Here is a 20,606-nt window from a genome sequence, read left to right as displayed (position 1 = left end):
GAGGATGTTATATCTTGTACTGAGAGAATGAGAGATTATTTTGAACAGAAAATTAAGGAATTGTAATCAGGGCTAACTGTGTCAGACGGCGGGGGATGTAGGGAGGGGAATGGTTTGTAGGGGAAAGTGAGATATTGCTGGCTTTTGCAGCAGGTGCAACTTATTTTAAGGAAACAAGTCAGAACCTTGTAGTTTGGATTGTTGCTCCTTTTATCTGTGAAAACGTTAGATGGGGATAGTTTGCCAGTGCTCAGGGATATTGAGAATATATTTCTAGGGAGCTGGGAGGTCCCAGAAGGCTGTAAGAAATCTATGGTTAAAACATATAAGAGGGGCCTCACCATAAAAGGTTCCAGTCTTCTAGAGCTGACAAAGAACTGAGTATTAATCTTACCAAGTTTTTGAGTTTTCTTTTCCTGGTTGGAGTGAACTCAGAGGTAGTGCTGCTTGTTATGGGACTCAAGCACATTTACAAGCAGCTAAAGTTGGAGTGGATTCCTTTAAACCAGGTCACTGAAACTCACAAGAAGTTGCTGAACTCACTCAGCCCCTCCCGGTAGAGACAGAGTTAACATCCACTGCGTGAGACATAGCCTTCACCACCTTGAGGTCAGCCCACAGAGCAAAGTAAGTTCCTGAATGGCCTCATGCACTGGAGTGCTCTAGAAGGTTTTTGCGTGTGCGCTTAGGATTAACCGTGGAAGAGGCCTGCACTTCCACATCAGCAATATTCAGGGCATCCAAAACCCCAGTGATGAGAAGGCAATTCCTCTCTTTGAAAAATGCAGACAGCCATGGGGTCATCAGGTTCCTCCTGAAGGATCTCCCCCTCCTCCAATTCATTCAGCCGCAAAGGAAATAGGGACTCCCCTCACAAAGCTGCCAGGGAAGAAGCGGGGGGAAATAGTGTCCAATGACCCCAACTCAAAAATAGAGGCCAGCCACCTCCATTTCTGCGCAGGATCTCCATTAGACGACTGTGCGGCTTGTCCCAAGTCCCCTGTGCAGCACCTGGGACCAGAAAACCAGTCCTGTTGGAGCTTACAGACATTGGTAAAGCCTGCTTCAAATAGGTCCAGTGCAACAGCACCACAAATTCTGGCAAAAAAAATTCCCCAGAACTCAGAGGACCAAGCAAACCACCTGGAGTTCCAGCCAATGTAGGTAGGGATACCCCTGAAGAGGAACCGCCAAAGCTGAACTTTGGAAAACCCCGGGTCACAAGGGTTCTTTGTCCGACACCTCTGCCATCAGCTGTGCAGTGGGCACAGCATCTGTGGGAGAATGAGATGAAACGCACACCTGGTGCCTCAGTGCAGGAAAGCACCATGTCAGGAGAAGGCAAAGCGCTATCCTCTACCTGGCCCTCAGAACACCCTGCTACACAGAGACCCACCGCCGACTGTCGTTTACTGTGGCGGGAGTACCGCAGCAGGAGCACCTCTTCACGGTCTCCACTGCCAAGCTGCACACTGCGTACGAGCACAACACTCGCGTCAGACAAATCACTCACCACCGCCATGGGAAGGTCTTCTTAAAATAGCGATCCCTCCAGGTCTGAGAGTGACGTTCAAAACAGCTCACGAGGCTTCACAACAGGAAAGCTCAGTTCTCTGCGCTGAACAGCAAGAAACCTTCGGGGACTCCAGCACCACTGGAACCAACGCAGCATGAAGCTATATAACCACCAACAAATAGCAGCCTGAAGCCCAGGGGCCCCCACCAAAAAGGCCAGGTAAAGCTGCTGCTCCACATTCTTTTCATGGAGTTCCCTAAGGGCCGAGTTCCTTTGGACAGTACAGCGGTCACCTTCTAAACCAGGGTGTTAACCTTCAGGAATGCCCAACACTTCTGAACCTCCTCAGTGAAGGCATTGAGACTATCAAGAGCCTCGGCATTCCCAAGGGGACCAGCCAGGTCTCCACCATCCTCAGGCGGATGAGGGTCTTATGGAGCAGAAAACGTTCTCAGAGTCCCGAGTCCACCGTATGAGGCTTAAGCATAGCCAAGGCCCCCATAACTTCATTTAAGAGATGATACCACTCCTCACAACGAAAGAGCTAAAACCCATGTAACCACTTTTCCACAGCCTCCCGATAGGGAGGGTCCTCAGAAACAGAGTCCAGGGGAGACTGGGAGCCCGAGAGGACATCAGAGTCTTCCTCCACTCCCTCCAAAGAACTTGCACACTCCAGAACGACCAGATCAGTTCTATAGTGCTTAGACACCAAACAGGGCGCCCGCCGATACTGTCGACACCCCAAGGCCCCCCCCCCCCCCACTAAGAGGGAGAAGGTTAGGGCTAGTCTTGTCTTGTTTTTTTGCACCCCGCGCTTTCCCACTCATGGCAGGCTCAATGCAGCTTAGGTACTGGGGCAATGGAGGGTTAAGTGACTTGCCCAGAGTCACAAGGAGCTGAATGTGCCTGAAGTGGGAATCGAACCCAGTTCCCCAGGACCAAAGTCCACCACTCTAACCACTAGGCTGAGGCAGCCTGGGCAGAGAAATCAAATTTGTTAATTCTGTTTGTTTGGTTCAGTCCTGTAAAGTGGTGGAATGCCATCTGGTTTTGATTGCTCAAATGTCTAGCTTTTGCTAGACTAGAGGTTAGAAAGGTCAGAGAGAAGTAAAACTTTCTTTGTCCCTTTTGAGTGATGGATTGTTCATAGGTATTATTTACCACATCTGGATGCCATTCTGAGTAAGGCATCGTGGACAATCTCGAGGGGATCAGCAAGCAAGTTGTTTTAAAAGATTAGACTGAACGCTGTTTAGAAGGAGATAGAGTAGATTTAAATAATTCTAGATAAGTTAGATTTTGTCTTATAAGGAATTCTGATTTCTGCTTATTTTAAAATATGTTTATTCTGTTTAATTAATAAGTTCTATTTCTATGTAGAATATCTTTTCAATTCAGTGTTACATCTTTGTCTGACTTTTCAAGTGAGATTTGTCTGCAGTTTAAGAGGTCATCATCTGGTTTGAATTATCCACAGTCCTAGCTAGGTGAAAGAGGTCAGGGAAAGTCAAGTCTTCTCCTTGATGAATTATAGCTAAGTGTAGGACTGGTCTCCTGAAAGTAATAACAAACCATGTCTGTGTGCCATTAAGCAAGACTGGCCCCTTGACCCCTTAATGAATGCCAGAGTCCAGTTAGCAGTTAGTATGAAGCTATAACTGGGAATCTGAGAATTTAATAATAATAATAAAATGCAGGAGATAGGTGCCACATTGTCTAGTTTGAGAGGCCCCAGGTCAAAGGTCAGTTTAGGAAATATCAAACCTATGTAACTGATATTTTTAAGTAATGTGTAAGTAATAATTAGTTCAAGACAGGGTAATCAATCTATTCTTTACCATCTGGGGAGAAAGGGGGGCTAGAAGGGTGTAGGGTCCTATATAACTGAGAGCAGAAGCAGCTTATATTAGAGAAGGAGCTGAGAAGAGAAGGAGCTGAGACGAGAGAGACAAGACAGAGAGCTGAAGAGAAGGAGAGAGCTAGCGCTGATGTCCTACTTTGTTTGCTGGCAAATAAAGAAGACTTTTCTCTCATTCTAGTGTGTGGTGTTTGACTCCTGAAGTACCACAGATTCTGCTAACAATAGTGGTAATTCCTGCAACACACTCCTCCACTCTGATCCCAAGTGGATTAAGCAGGCCTTGCACAAGTCCTATCCAGGTCAAGCTTTGGAGCCAAAAAATTGAAGATGGGGAGCCCTCCCAAACACACTACCAGGAGATGAAAGGCTGAGGAGCTCAGCTCCTTTCTAGTCAACAGAATGCTTGCTGAGAAAATTCCCGACCATTCTCCACTCCTGCAATGTGAGCTGCTGAAATCACTACTAGTTTGAGCTCTGCCTAGCTGCAGTGGCAGAGGTGGCTAGCTGAATTTGCAACTCCTGGTTTTGCCCTACTTGTTGACATATACCACTGCAGCTTTATTATTGGACGTCACTCAAAATGTCTTTCCTTAAAAAGGCAAGACATAAGTGGGATTAGGGCTCACTTACCAAGTTCCCGTTGAAGCCCATGGAAGAACAAAAGACTCATCCATTCACTGCACCTCACTAGCTTCCACAACTCTCTAAAGTCTTCCTTACACACTGACAACCTGGAAGAATGGTACACCTTGGATCCACTGAGGGGTCCTCTACAACCCCTTGCAAGAGAAATGGGGGGTGGAAGGAAAACTCTCCAGTTGCCAATTCGATGGTCTGGCGCCAACATGGCCACTGCACCTACAGTCTCACCAGTGCTGCCATCAACTCCCCTCCACCCCCAGAAACAAAAGAAAACAGAAGTTGTTGCTGTCATCACAGACAGTAAAAGCTGACAGCACTACTTTCTCGCTAGTGACCCTGTGTCTTGCAGTGCCTGCGGTCATATCCTCTCTCTCCAGTTGCCACAAAATGTAATAGCTAGCACATACACTGCTCCCAGAAACCCTTGATCACTCACCAGATGGGAAATCCTCCCAGAGGCCTTGTGGGACCTCTGCCAGCCAGCCTCTCCGAGCAAGGGTCTATGGGCTAAGGCTTAGAGCTACAGAGGGTGGACTGATCCCTGGAAGCCAACATCAGCCAAGGGACTACCTTGAGGGCCACAACCCACAGATTGCCTCTGGGAAGGCAGACTTGCACTGAAATATTCTGCTGCACTAGTTCAAACTGCATCACTGCTAGCGGTGAAATATTGACAAGTTCCAGACTGCACCACTCCTTGTATCAGTGATGACACTGGAATTCAGCTTCTCTGCCTCCACCTACTGGTAGGGCAACACTGGTCTGGACTGGTCTAGCTGAATAAAAAAAAAAATCAGAAGTCAATGTGACAAGTTGAGACCAGTGCAAAAGTTACTAACTGCAAAACCTAAAATTAAAACTGAACATTTATAGAGGAAACCAGGATTTTTGGTCTCCTGTGATTCAGCTGAAGAACCACAAAATCTAGTTCGTGTTACAAGACTCCACAACTCCGTTGAAGACAGAAAGCTACAGCACTGGCACCAATCCATCTTTTGGTAAGATGTTGGACACTGGCCAACTGGAATGCTAGTTCTCTGTTCTAGCATTGTCAAAAATAATGCAGTTTTAACATTGCATCTTCATATTGAAACCTAGAGCAGAAACAATTAAATGCAGTTCTTGAAGATTTTTGGGATCACGTATGTAACCTTAATACGTATATTAACCTATTCTTAGACCAAGTACATGCACATGTATTTCATGACTATCTGCTATGAACATTCTGAAAACCAGGCCTATCTGCAGCCTTTAAGCAATGGAGTTAACTATTTGCTGCCCATTTGTTCAGTATGCCTCAACCTGTAACACACACTTCGAAGTTTAATTTATATGCAAAGGACTGGAAATCCTCACCATCATATTTGGCAATTTCTTCATCTGTGTCATCTTTCTTTGCCTTTGATACGATCCATCTGCAATGACACATTCAGCATAGTAAATTAAGGAAACGAACTCTGCTTCTTACAAGGTGGGTTGAATAGAAGCCCGGACATGCACTACCCATACAACTCCCTGAAACTGCCTTAAAACGGTGCTTACATCTTAAATTGAGTTTTCTAATTCAACTAAAGCTCATGGGGTCTGCAGACAACAGTAAATTTGATGCTATTACAATTCTCTACATAAAATCTTACAAGGTACTTTAAAACAATTAACAATGATGTATTTTTTCTAAATAGAGTTTCATTTGTAGAATGAACAGATTTACAATGAAAACAAATTTTTCAGTATGGGAAAATTAGGTTCTTACCTTGGTAATTTTCTTTCCTTTAGTCATAGCAGATGAATCCATTACGAATGGGTTGTGTCCACCTACCAGCCGGGGGAGATAGAGAGCACTGAAAAACCATAGTGCCTCTTGGCCAGCTAGCTTCATCTGCCTCTCAGTATTTGAAGCTTCCAAAGCAGTGCTACACCGCAAAGTAGAATAACATGAACTTTCCTCACAGTGAACGAACGCCCCAGAACAGGAGCAGTAGTTCCAAGGAGGGACGAACTCAACCTCCTGTAACAGAACAGAAATCCTGAAGACTGTTTTCCAACTTCTCCCAATGAGGGAACATACCTACAGGAAAAACTGAACCCAACACAGCATTAATCAATCAATCACTCAATCAGGGAGGGCTCATGGATTCATCTGTTATGACTAAAGGAAAGAAAATTACCAAGGTAAGAACCTAATTTTCTCTTCCTTGTCATCAAGCAGATAAATCCATTACGAATGGGATGTATCAAAGCAATCCCTAGAACAGGCCACACCACGCGCCAGCACTTGTGCTCCAAAATGCGCATCCCTCCTGGCAACCACATCCAGCCTGTAATGTCGGGCAAATGAGAGCTTAGACACCCATGTCGCTGCACTGCATATCTCTTAAAGAGAGAGTACTCCAGTTTCAGCCCAAGAAGAGGAAATCGCTCTTATGGATTGTGCCTTAAAGACTTCAGGCGGAGGCCAGCCAGACAGTAGATATGCTGAAAAAAATAGCTTCTTTGAGCCAACGAGCCACAGTAGCTTTAGACGCGGGAGACCCTCTGCGAGGACCTGACAACAAAACAAAAAGGTGATCAGAGGTCCTGAAAGCATTTGACATGCGCAGATACTGCAACAGAGCCCTTCGCACATCTAGAAGGTGCAAATGTAGAAATGGGTCTCGACAGGACAGCGCCTGGAGCTCAGACACCCGTCTCGCCGAAGTAATGGCCACCAAAAAGACCGTCTTTAGGGTCACATCCTTCTCCGAAGCTCGCCTAAGCGGCTCGAAGGGCGAACACTAAAGGGCCTTTAAAACTAACCCCAGGTTCCAGGCCAGACACGGAGCCCACACGGGAGGACGGAGCGAAGCACCCTCTAAGAAACCGTGCCACCTCCGGATAAGCAGCCAGGGAGAGACCAGCCACCTTCCCCCAAAACATGCTAAGGCTGCAACTTGAACACGCAGGGAATTATAGGCCAAGCCTTTTTGTAAACCATCCTGCAAAAAGTCAAGTATCGGCCAGACAGAAGCCCACATGGGTGTAATCGCTTTAGCAGCATACCAAGCCTCAAACTGGTGCCAAATCCGAACATAGGCAACGGAAGTGGAACGCTTGCGGGCCTGAAGGAGAGTGGAGATTACCTTGTTGGAATAGCCCTTGTCTCTCAATTGCGCCCTCTCAAGAGCCATGCCCTAAGACCAAAGCGGCAGGCATCCTCCATGGTTACCGGCCCCTGTAACAACAGGTTCGGTACCAGAAGCAAAGGAAGGGGAGCCTCCACTAGCATCCGCCAGAGGTTCTCACACCATGGCCGCCTGGGCCAATCCGGGGCAATGAGAACCACCTCTCTTTGATGTAGCCGAATCCACAGGAGTACTCGCCCTATCAAGGGCCCAGGAGGGAACACATACAAGAGGCCCTGAGGCCAAGGTTGAGCCAAGGCATCCAACCCCACCGAGCGAGGATCTCTCCGTCTGCTGTAAAGCACGGGACTCTGGCATTTACGCTTGACGCCATAAGATCCGCTACGGGCGTCCCCCATTTGGCACAGATCTGAAGGAACACTTCATCTGCCAGTTCTCACTCCACTGGGTCGAATTGATGCCTGCTTAATCGGCTAAAAAACAACAAAAACGGAAGATGTGCAGAAAGACCAAACTAAAATCACAAATATAAAAAAAAACCAAGGGTCTTAATAAATGAATTTGTTTTTTTTTATATTTGTGATTTTAGTTTGGTCTTTCTGCACATCTTCCATTTTTGTTGTTTTTTGGTGTTTTTTTACGGGAGATTTGGACTCTCTTTGTTGTCGTTAGATAATCGGCTTCCACGTTGCTCTGACCTGCAATGTGAGCTGCTGACAAAAACTGCAGATGTAGCTCGGCCCAGTGGCAAATCTGCACGGCCTGCGCCCTGCACTGAGTGCCGTCTTGTCGATTTATGTAGGCCACTGCTGATGTATTGTCCGACAGAACTCTGACAGCCAGTCCCTCCAGGGTTGAGTGAAAGGCCAGAAGCGCCTGGAATATCGCTTTCAACTCCAAGCGATTGATGGACTACTCCAACTCCTTGGGTGTCCAGAGACCCTGGGCATGCCTTCCCCGGCAATGTGCCCCCAGCCCTGCAGGCTGTCATCTGTTACCACCAGGCACCAATTGGGAAGCTTTAGCGGCATTCCTTGCCGCAGCATACTGACAGAGCCACCACTCCATACTGAGCCGGGCCGCAGGGAGCCACGTGAGTCTGCGCTCGTAATCCTGAGATATTGGAGACCATCGTTGAAGCAGGGAACACTGCAGAGGTCTCAGGTGTGCTCTCGCCCATGGCACCACTTCCAAGGTGGCCGTCATCGACCCCAACAGCTGGACTATGTCCCAAGCTCGCGGGCGAGGTAGCCTCAGGAGCAAGACAGACCTGGTTCTGAAGCTTGCACCGCCTTTGCTCGGGTAGAAAGACAAACCCCAAGGCTGTGTCGAACCGGACCCCCAAACATTCTAGAGATTGAAGGTGGGGATCAGGTAACTTTTAGGTATATTGATGACCCAGTCCAGAGATTGAAGTACTGAGACCACTCTGGCTGTGTTACATGATCACTCTCTTCTGCAGAGTCCGCTCTGATGAGCCAGTCGTCGAGGTACGGGTGAACCCGGATACCCTCTCGCCTGAGAAAGGCAGCTACTACCACCATTACCTTGGAAAAGGTTCTAGGAGCTGTGGCGAGGCCAAAAGGCAAGGCCCGAAACTTGAAATGTTTTCCCAACATCGCAAAACGGAGAAACCGGTTGTGCGGGGGCCAAATAGGAATGTGCAAGTAAGCTTCTTTCAGGTCCAGAGACGTGAGAAACTCTCCTGGCTGTACCGCCGCCATGACGGAGTGCAGGGTTTCCATGCAAAAATGCCGCACTCTTAGTGACTTGTTGACTTCCTTTAAGTTGAGTATGGGCCAAAAAGACCCTCCTTTTTGCAGCACCACAAAGTAAATGGAGTAACGACCGTAGCCGATCTCGGCGGTAGGCACAGGGACCACCGCCCCAAGGTTCAACAAGCCTTGCAAGGTCTCCTCTACCGCTGCCCGTTTGACGGCAGAGCCGCATCGGGACTCCACAAACACATCTCTCACTGGGGCATTGAATTCTAATCTGTAGCCATCTCTGATCAGGTACAAAACCCATTGATCTGAGGTAATCTTGACCCATTCCTCGAGAAAGAGGGAAAGACGTCCTCCAACTGCAGGAATCGAGGAGTAGGCCGGCGCACCATCGAGAGGGTCGCCCATGAACTCCAGGCCTTCAGCCGGCCGCTGCAGAACGTTTGTTCGAGCGAAAAGGAGTTCCTCTGCTGAAAGCGGGCACGTGAAGTAAACCCAGAACGCCCCGGGCGGTACCTTCTAGCTTCACGGAAGCGAGGTCTGGAAGAGGAGGGAACCGTCTGACCCTTGGAAGAAGGCCGCAGCCTATCCTCGGGTAAGCACTGGGGTTTAGTTTCCCCCAGGCCTTTAACAATTTTCTCCAACTCCTCACCAAATAGGAGAAGGCCCTGGAAGGGCAACTCCACCAACCTTTGCTTAGAGGCCATGTCTGCCACCCAATGCCGTAGTCATAGAAGGCGGCGAGCGGCCACAGCCATCTGTTTAGCCGAAGCTCTGACCAGATCATAGAGGGCGTCAGACAAAAAGGACGTCAGACAAAAAGGACAAGGCCGACTCCATCTGCGGTGCCACCTCCACAAGGGGCTCCGCTCCATCCCCAGGCTGTTCCACTGCCTGTTGCAACCAAGCGAGGCAGGCTTGAGCAGCATAACAACTGCACACAGATGCCCTTAAGGCTAGGCCTGAAATCTCAAAGAACCGTTTGATTGCTGATTCCAGACATCGGTCCTGCATGTCCTTCAGGGCGATCCCTCCCTCTACTGGGAGGGTAGTCTTTTTCGTCACAGCCATGACTAGGGCATCCACTTTAGGCACGGCCAAGTGCTCCTCACTCAAAGGGTATAAGTGCCATATTGCCCTGGCAATTTTCAAAGGCCCCTCAGGGTCAGCCCACTGAGACGAAATAAGCTCTTGGATGGAGTCATGTACAAAGGAAAGGCTCGAGCAAGCTTCTTAGTACTTGCCATCCTCAGATTACCAGAGGCGGCTTCACCCATCACAGGATCTTCAATAGAGAGCCTGTAAGGCACCAGAAATAAGCGCTGGCAGCTCCTCGTGGTGGAAAATCCTAACCGCAGTGGGATCACCGGATCCAGTGGCAATCCTACACCTTCCTCTGTCTCTTTGGACCACGAAGGCTTGCCAGACCCCTCAGAATCCCCACAGCCCGACCACAGGGGGGAAAAGGGGGGGTGCGCCACTCTCTGAAGGGGAATTTACCCTTCTGCGCCTGTCTTGCTGCCAACTGTCTGGGGTAAAAAAACCCCGATGGCAATCCCGGGCCTGTCTCCACCAGAGGGGAACCAGGTAGCAACGCAGAGTCAGACATCAGCGGCAGAGCTCTTTTTAACATGAACGCTTTATATATATAAAAGCAACACAAACTCAGGGGAGAAAGGCTCACCCTGGCCTCCCGGTTCCAATCCGGGGTAAGCAGCTCATCTGGTAGCCTCCCATCCGAGGCTCCCCTCCGCTCCTACGGGGGTCAAGCCATGCAGCGCATACAAGATGACACCCGCTGCCAGCTCCACCGAGCAGGAAGAAACCTCGCTCGCCATGCTTGGGCTGGCCCTGACGTCTGAAGAGCATGATTTACAGAGCCCCGCTGCGGATCTGCGCTTGCCACAACGTTAACAGTGCTTAACCACCTCCGCAAACGGCGGAAAATTTCAAAATGGCGGATTTGCGCCAAAAACGCCCCGATCACGGGCCCTCCCCGGAGGAGCTACAAGACTCTCTTACCTCACCAGACCGAGTCCCAGAGCTCCGGTCACGCTGCACAAACAGAAGGAAGCCTCAGAATCACAGCGCTAACAAGCACGTCGCTTTTTTTTTTTTTTTAAACGCTGTGAGGAAAGTTAGAGGCAACAGCTACAGAGGCACTCCGGAGGACCAGGAGAGTGGGAAAGACAGGGAAAGGACGAACCAATGTGCCTGCATCCACATACAAGAGTGTGGAAAAGGCAGGGACAGGGCAAACCTATATGCCTGCGTCTACACAGGGGGAAGGGTAAGGCAGGGAAAGGGCTAACCTATGTGCCTTTTAAGTGAAGCTGCAATAGCCACAACTGGCAAAAGCCCAGGAGCCACCCCAGGCAGATTTTTGAAGAAGCTGAATAAGCTGCGTCCAACCCTGCTGGGGAGATAGAGAATACTGAGAGACAGATGGAGCTAGCTGGCCAAGAGGCACTATGTTTTTTCAGTGCTATCTCCCCGTGCTGGTAGGTGGACACAATCCATTCGTAATGGATTCATCTGCTTGAGTGACAAGGATATCCAGTTGGCCACCCTCGCTGTCATTATAAATTATGCATTAAGTAGTAGGGAAAGGGGATGGAACTCGACATACTACTACTTATTTCTATAGCGCTACTAGATGTACGCAGCGCTGTACACTTGAACATGAAGAGACAGTCCCTGCTCGACAGCGCTTACAATCTAATTATGACAAACAGGACAAATACCACCTTTCTGTGGTTACCACAAAGTGGTTTACATATTATATACAGGTACTTGGTGAATTTCTACATACTAAAATTCAGTATCTGCAGCAAAGCGTCCCAAACTATGGATGGGAAACCCAGATTTGGGCAGATGCTTCATAGGACATTTGTCCTGCGCCACCTAGTGATTGCATATTTTCTGTGACCATGCAAATAGGATTGCAGCTGCTGAAAGATGGTGTGTGCCAATCTACAGTAATGAATTCTGATTTGACTCCCCTGCTGGGAAAAAAAAGAAAGGGGGGGGTAAGAGGAGGGAATGAGAAAAGGAGGGCCAAAATAAATGCATTATTGTTCAGAAACGCTGACTTATCTATGCTGTACCACTGGAAGCTTTGCTAAAGAACCTGATAAAATGATGCTGTTCTGTGGTAATAAATTATTTCAATGAATTGAGGGAGACTGGACAGAGCAATATCTAGGAAAAGAATTAACGTTGGGGGCACACGCTACCCTGCCTTATTCATCTTCATGTTCTTCCCTTATCAGGGCAACTGGAAGCCACAGAACTGGCAACACTTTCCTCCACTGCCTAGAAGCAGCAGCAAGAGACTGGGAAAGAACCACATAGTCTAATGTAGCATGGTATAGAAAGTCAAGACCTATAAGGGAAAATCTTTCATAACAACTTACCCTTCCAGAGTTCCCTCGTCAAAAGCCTCAACAAAATAGACGTCTCCTGTTGGTACTGGAGCCTTATAAGTTACCTAGTGGGAAGAGGGCAAGAAATATAAGAATTCAATTATGTGATCCTATTGTGCCACTCATACTTTATTTGGCAGTCAACCCTTGTCTTCAAAATTTAAGTAAAGACAACTTCATATGTTTGTAGCTTTAACAGTTTCATCAAGACTGAAAAAAGTTAACATTCCACCCCCCCCATCACCACCCTCCAGCCATCTAAAATTTCAAGGCCACATTTGCTTTCACTAGTCTTAACACAACAGTTGGTTCTAACCCACATTCACAATCATAATAATTCTATCAATTTCATTCTGGTAGAAAAGAGAATATACTTTTAAGAGCTTTTTGAAAGCCAGTAATACTAACTGCTCAACTACTAATTGCTTTCCAATAGCTCACCATAGACTGATAGAACAGTTAACCCATTGTAAGCATAGGCGTCCGGTATCAGAGGCTTGGGGAGGATCGATGTTGATGACGTCAGTAGTTTCGTGCGACGACGGCGACGCCCACACGACCCTGTTCCGCCCGCCCAGGCTCGCCGCTCGTCCAAGCCGCAGCCAGGATCTGTTTTGGACCGATGACGTCACGACGCGACCACATGCCCATCCCAGTTGTCGAGTTCCACCCCCCCCCCGGTGAGAGCCCGGGGCTCACCGCTCGGGCTCTCACACTGGCGCGCCGCAGTCCTGTGCCTCTGCAGTGCTTCTTCGCCTCGCCCTCAGGCAGCCAGTCAGGAGTCACGGTCAGCGGGTCAGCCTTCCCTACTACGAGCGCTCGCTCCCGTCCCTCCGCATAGGCGGGAACGCGCGGGAGGGGCCTCACGTAGGGAAGAACAAGACGAGAAAGAGTGTCTGGTGATGTCCCCTCCCACTTCCTGCCAGAAAAACTGTTGGCACGTACGCGCAGCGTATTGGATTTGGAGGGAGGACAGAGGAGACAGAGGTAGGTGCTGAGTGCTGACTGAGTTGACTGAACCATAACCATAGAGTTTATTTAGTTCCAATCAGTTCCCAGGCAATTGTCTTTTTTCAAACCTCTTACTCTGGGCAAGTCACTTAACCCTCCATTGCCCAATATGTAAGCCGCAGCCATTAAGCCTGCCATGAGTGGGAAAGCGCGGGGTACAAATGTAACAAAAAAAAAAAAAAATTTCAGAGACATGCATTTTCAAAGCACTTAGACTTCCAAAGTTCCATAGTAACCTATGGAACTTTGTAAGTCTAAGTGCTTTGAAAATGAGCCCCTATATAGTCTTTTATTTATGAAAAAAGCTGCGGGAAAGACACTAAAAACAACTACTACACTTATCCCAACAGGACTTCATTTGCATATTGCATTTGATTTACATTCACCTCAATTTCATTGAAATCAATGGGTAAAACAAACTTCTTCATTCAGAGACAGACATGTAAAAATAATTAATATCACAAAACTCATCAATGCCTTAGTAAGTTGCACGGCAGGAGGAACTGCAGATATATGTCCACATGAGAGAAAAATCTCATTCCATCTACAAATGATCTCCATACTTCTTCCAGAGCTCTCCCTTTCAGGAGAAGTTAACATTCACACAGCACTGGCAATACACATCGCTTTTACATATACAGTTCAAATGCTAAGTCCTACATTGCCTAAACAAAATTAACACAGGACCATATACTGCCTCTGGTTTTAAAACAAGTCAAAATATTTTATTTTTTTACCTGAAGTCGCAGCAGACAAGAAAGGTAGAAAAGATCATTTTATTTTCATTATAATGTTTGGAATATGTCCACTTTGAGAATCAGGTGCTCAACATTAAATGATTATATTTATTTACTTATGTATGGCATTTTATCCCACATTAAACATGAATTAGGATGTTTTGTGGCTCTACATGAGAATTGTGATATTATGATCCTTGCTTCATATTGACGACGGTCTGCATTTTCCGTATGGGTGGTATATTAGGTTCTGCCCAGTGTAATATTTATGGTACAGTAAGGTTTTGAGTGTGTTTTTGCACAAAGTTGCGCATAGTGTTTTGCAGTTGAGCGATTATGGTTAGTAGATGCTTTGAGCAACCACTTTATTCTTTGACATATGATACATATCTAATATCTAAATTTAATAAAAGGTATTGTGACTTATTTTTATTTATTTATTTTTTCTGTGTGTTATCAGACAATTATGGATTTAAGCTCCACCCTGGCCCCACCCCTAATCCCGCCCCCTTTAGCCTCCCCAAACAGTTGGGTCACCAACCGCCTATGACTGTGTTTCATCTTCCTACAAAACAAAAAACAAAAATTACTCAGTCTCCTGTGGGTGCCTGGATATCTGAACCTTGCTCTAGGATCAGAGACCTTTGCTATTTTTCAGGCAGAAGCTGGTGTGTCAAAACCTTCAGTGTGAAAAGCAAAGACCATCACTGGACAAAACACTGTACACACTGCAAACCCCCACATCCCATCTCCACTACCATCCTCCTCAAGCTGGCTCCCCCCCCCCCCCCCCCCCACCCGTTTATAATATCCTTGGAGACTTCTTTTGTGGTGTCAGATGCCACCATTTGAAAACAGTTTTCTTGTAGCACCAGTTTCCAATGAGTCTGAACTGTATGGTGCTGTGAAAACAGAGCGATGTTGGGGCACACACAGCTCACATTCACCGAGAGCAGTGTGGCACAGGTATTAAAAACAGTAACAGAGTTATGTCAGCATCAGAGTCTGAGGAAAGGGGGTGGGGATGGGGCTGTACCAGTGAAAGTCAAGGGGCCACTACTGGTCACTGGGCCTTGTGATGACAGACAATTCAGAAAGATTTTCATAGGAATATGAGAAACTACTGTTATAGTGCACATGCTACTATTTAGCTTTCTTTGGTACACGTTGGAAGTTCCAACCTCTTTGCTACCACAGAACGGACATGATTTTTTTTTTTTTTTTTTTAATCAGACCTGTTACCACAAGGGAAAACCTACTGTATTTGATAATGGAATCAAAGATTCAATGGAGAAAAGACTTAATAGATGATGTGCTACCAACTCCCTTATTTGGTCTTCATGCTTGAATTATTATTTTTTTTTTTTGAAGACTGGATAGGATTCATGGAGGAATTCAGGGGAAATGTGTTAAGAGTGTGTGAAAAATTAAACAAGAGATACAGCCGAGGCTAAAAGGTTGTACTGTGCTAAATTGATATCTACACGTCATCTCTCAAAGGAATTATCTAATTACAGGTAACCTTGCAGTAATCAATTTGGTGCCAATGTATCTGGTGACTAAGACTGTGGAGGATGGGGCAGTCTGAACAGCATTTTGGTAAAAGACAAAAACAAACACTTTCTTGCCTTTGGAGTGCTGCCACCGAGCTAAAGGTGAAATTAGGTCTTACCTGCTAATTTTCTTTCCTCTAGACAGGTCAAGGCGCTTGGGTTATGCACGCCTACCAGCAGAGGGAGACTGAGAACACAACTTTAAGGTCTGCACCCTTGTTCATAAGATCATATATGGTGAAGCTCAGGGGTATATGTCAGACCTCATGGATCTACCAACCAGGAACTCTACTAGTTTATCACGTACGTTCCTGAATCTCCATTATCCCAACTGTAGGGGATTAAAATATAAGTTAACATATGCACCCAGTTTCTCCTATATAGATACACAAATATGGAATTAATTACCAAAATATATAAAAACCCATGACACAATTTCCGTAAACTATTGAAAACCAACCTATTCAAGAAAGCATACCACACTAATCCATCCTAAATGCCAGCTAAGAAAATTTACACTTGGATCCACAGAACACGTAACTTATTCCCTAATTGTCCATACTAATTTTGATATGATTTGAATCTTAATATTACTGATTGTCCAAACAAATGTTTCACGATAGACGATTAATCCAATATCTCTTATTTGCTGTTATACAATGAATTTTAGTACATGAATACCTAATCGTCTCCGTCTACCATACCTCAACTATTGGTACTCATCATTACGGAACAATGTAAGCCACATTGAGCCTGCAAATAGGTGGGAAAATGTGGGATACAAATGCTACAAATAAATAAAACTTCAAACAGCTACAAGTAACCTGTGCAGAACCCCCACCAGCTAGTAAATATATAACAAAGCAGAGGAGAAAATATTCCAAAGACAACTAACCTGACAGAACCCCGCACTCAGAACTCTTCCCCAAACAAGGGGCACGCTTCTGCAGACGGAGAACAACCAGCACCCCAATCCACCTTTAGCAAGCACCAGGACAAAAAATCCCAGAACCTACTAGAACAGATACAGAAAAAAGCCTGCAGCAGTTACAGCAACTGTGGTTCAAACAAACAACAACATGGTCAAGACTGAAATACTGATATCAAAATCATACAGAGTGGGCTCTTGACCAGTCTGGAGGGTCTAGAGGAAAGAAAATTAGCAGGTAAGACCTAATTTCACCTTCCTCAGCAACCCCCCAGACCGGTCAAGACGCTTGGGCAGTAAGCACCTAAGGGCAGGACCTCCGAATCCCAGAGGACAGAACTACTGCACCAAATCCAGTATATTCTCTCGCTTGCACATCTACCCTATAATGTTTCAGAAAGGAGTGCAAAGAGGACCAAACTGCGGCCTTGCAAATGTCAACATGTGGAATAAAACTGCTCTCTGCCCAGGAAGCCGCCATCCCTCTAGTGGAATACGTCTTGAACACCGGAGGGACTGCACGACCCTTAAGCAAATAAGCCGAAGATATCGCCTCCTTCACCACCTTGCTATAGACGCCTTAGAGGCAGCCGCCGCACCTTTCTTAGGCCCCCCAAACAAAACAAACAACCTGTCGGAGGCCCGAAAATCTAGCATCTGCTTAAGATAGAATTTCAAGACTCACCGCATATCCAGCTTTGCAAGACGACGTTGCGAACAGTCGCCAGACCTGTCTCCTAACACCGGCAATGAAATTACTTGATTCACATGAAAAGAAGACACCACCTTAAGCACAAAGGAAGGAACTGGACGCAGCAAAACCTTTTCCTTGGAGAACAGTAAAAACGGTGCTCTACACAAGAGGACTGCAACTCTGAAATCCTACAGGCAGAGGAAATGGCTACCAAAAAGACCGCCTTCAGAGTAAGATCCTTGAATGAACAGGAATCCAAAGGTTCAAAAGAAGCACCAATCAAAGCCTCAAGAATGAGATTCAAATCCCACTAAGGGACCAAAGGATGTTGCGGGGGGCCGAAGCAATTTAACTCCTCGCAAAAAACACACCACATCCGGAGAAGCAGCGACGGACCCACCCTGCACCTTTCCCCGGAAACAGGCAAAGGCCGCAATCTGCCCCTTCAAAGAGGACAAGGCCAAACCCCTATCAAAACCGTCCTGCAAAAATTCCAAAATCTGAAGAACAGATGCCTTAAGAAGAACACAAGACTGATCCTTATACCAAGCTTCAAAAATGCACCAAATGCATACATAAGCCAACGAAGTGGAGCGTCTTCGCAACCGAAGCATAGTATCTATAACTCTGGAGGAAATACCCTTGTTCCTCAACCTGTTCCTCTCAAGAGCCAAGCCGTAAGCGAGAACGGAGATGGGTCTGGCATGAATATTGGACCCTGGCACAAGAGGACTGCCTCCTCCCAGAGGAAGAGGCTCGTCCTCCAGATCTCCAAACCAAGGACATCACGGCCAATTTGGAGCCACCAGAATCACCGGACCCAAATGACGCTCGATTCGCTGAAGAACTTTGCCTATCAGCGGCCACAGAGGGAACACGTACAGTAATACCTGAGGAGGCCATGGAAGCACAAACACATCAATGCCTTCCGACCGAGGATCCCGCCGGCAACTGAAATAGCGAGGAACCTGAGCATTGTCGGTCGATGCCATAAGATCCATCACTGGTTGTCCCCATCTCACCACTATCTGATTGAACACCAAGTGATGAAGAGACCACTCTCCAAGATCTAAAGTGTGTCTGCTCAAAAAATCTGCGTTCACATTGTCTAATCCTGCTGAAAGCTCTAGAAGATGTAGCTCTGCCCAGTGCATTAGCAATGCCGCCTCTACTGCCACTGCCTGGCTTCTTGTTCCCCCGTCGGTTGACATAAGCTACTGTTGTCGCGTTGTCGAACAGAACCCTTACCGCCCTTCCGACTAAGAGACTGGAACGAAGCCAAGGCCAACCGAATATATAAGTACATAAGTATTGCCATACTGGGAAAGACCAAAGGTCCATCGAGCCCAGCATCCTGTTTCCAACAGTGGCCAATCCAGATCACAAATACCCAGGAAGATCCCAAAAATGTACAAAACATTTTATACTGCTTATCCAAGAAAAATAGTGGATTTTCCCAAAGTCCATTTAATAATGGTCTATGGCCTTTTCCTTTTATTTCATTTGTACCCCGCGCTTTCCCACTCATGGCAGGCTCAATGCGGCTTACATGGGGCAATGGAGGGTTAAGTGACTTCCCCAGAGTTACAAGGAGCTGCCTGTGCCTGAAGTGGGAATCGAACTCAGTTCCTCAGTTCCCCAGGACCAAAGTCCATCACCCTAACCAATTAGGAAGCCGTCCAAACCTTTTTTAAACACCGCTAAGCTAACCGCCTTTACAACATATTCTCTGGCAATGAATTCCAGAGTTTAATTACACGAGTGAAGAAAAAGTTTCTCAGATGTGTTTTAAATTTACTACATTGTAGCTTCATTGCATGCTCCCTAGTCCTAGTATTTTTGGAAATCGTGAACAGACACTTCACATCTAACCGTTCAACTCCACTCACTTTATAGACCTCTATCATATCTCCCCTCAGCCGCCTTTTCTCCAAGCTGAAGAGCCATAGCCGCTTTAGCCTTTCCTCATAGGGAAGTCGTCCCATCCCCTTTATAATTTGTCGCCCTTCTCTGCACCATTTCTAATTCCACTACATCTTTTTTGAGATGCGGCGACCAGAATTGAACACAATATTTGAGGTGCGGTCATACCATGGAGCGATACAAAGGCATTATAACATCCCCATTTTTGTTTTCCATTCCTTTCCTAATAATACCTAACATTCTATTTGCTTTCTTCACCACAGCAGCACACTGAGCAGAAGGTTTCAACGTATCATCAACGACGACACCTAGATCCCTTTCTTGGTCCGTGACTCCTAACGTGGAACCTTGCATGACGTAGCTATAATTCGGGTTCCTCTTTCCCACATGCATCACTTTGCACTTGCTCACATTAAACGTCACCTGTCATTTAGACGCCCAGTCTCCCAGTCTAGTAAGGTCCGTTTGTAATTTTTCACAATCCTCCCGCGATTTAACTTTGAATAACTTTGTGTCATCAGCAAATTTAATTACCTCTCTAGTTACTCCCATCTCTAGGTCATTTATAAATATGTTAAAAAGCAGCGATCCGAGCACAGACCCTTGGGGAACCTCACTAACTACCCTTCTCCTTTGAGAATACTAACCATTTAACCCTACTGTTTTCTATCTTTTAATCAGTTTTTAATCCACAATAGAACACTACTGTCTATCCCATGACTCTCCAATTTCCTCTGGAGTCTTTCATGAGGTACTTTGTCAAACGTCTTCTGAAAATCCAGATACACAATATCATCCGGCTCCCCTTTATCCACGTTTGTTCACCCCTTCAAAGAAATGTAGTAGGTTGGTGAAGCAAGATTTCCCTTCACTAAATCCATGTTGACTTTGTCTCATTAAATCTATGCTTTTGAATATGCTCTGTAATTTTGTTCTTAATAATAGTCTCTACCATTTTGCCCGGCACCGACATCAGATTCACCGGTCTATAATTTCCCGCATCTCCTCTGGTTTCCAACTGATTGATGAACCAATGAGCTTCCTCTATCGACCAACGGCCCTGAGCCATTTGACAGAGACACTGAGCTCTCCGTCCCAGTAGACTGGCATCAGTGGAGATAACTATCCACTCTGGAGGCTCCAGAGGCATGCCCTTCTCTAGATTCGGAGAGTGCAGCCACCACTGCAGACTGTGGCGAGGAGCTCCCGACAGGGACAACAGAACCTCTAGATCCTGTGACTGCAGGAACCAACAAGACAACAGAGCCAACTGCAGCTGCCGCATGTTTGCTCTGGCCCACTTCTACAGTAGAACTACTTCTACTGTTGCCGCCATTATACCCAGAACCCGAAGATAAGAACGGACCGTCGGATTCGGAACAAACAGTCGACGAAGCTGGAGACTGGAAATCCGGACTGACGGAAGAAAGACATGGCCCACGGACATGTTGAAGCGCACTACCAGGT

The 20,606-nt window shown here is 46.6% G+C and overlaps 1 protein-coding gene across 4 annotated transcripts in view; it reads right to left on the bottom strand.

The window, feature by feature from the left end:
• CANX (calnexin) overlaps positions 1-20,606 on the bottom strand; it is a 193,059-nt gene that overhangs the window by 133,814 nt on the left and 38,639 nt on the right. For all 4 annotated transcript variants that reach the window (XM_030211265.1, XM_030211269.1, XM_030211266.1 and 1 more), the window contains exons 3-4: positions 12,285-12,358; positions 5,379-5,437 (exon numbers count right to left, since the gene is read on the bottom strand). In XM_030211265.1, the coding sequence (XP_030067125.1) occupies positions 5,379-5,437; positions 12,285-12,358 (133 nt within the window). The remainder of the gene's footprint in view (positions 1-5,378; positions 5,438-12,284; positions 12,359-20,606) is intronic.

The sequence above is a fragment of the Microcaecilia unicolor genome, chromosome 8, assembly GCF_901765095.1.
Source record: "Microcaecilia unicolor chromosome 8, aMicUni1.1, whole genome shotgun sequence".
Classification (NCBI taxonomy): Eukaryota; Metazoa; Chordata; class Amphibia; order Gymnophiona; family Siphonopidae; genus Microcaecilia; species Microcaecilia unicolor.
The sequence above is the reverse complement of the archived record's forward strand: the minus strand, read 5'-3'. Positions and strand labels throughout refer to the sequence as shown.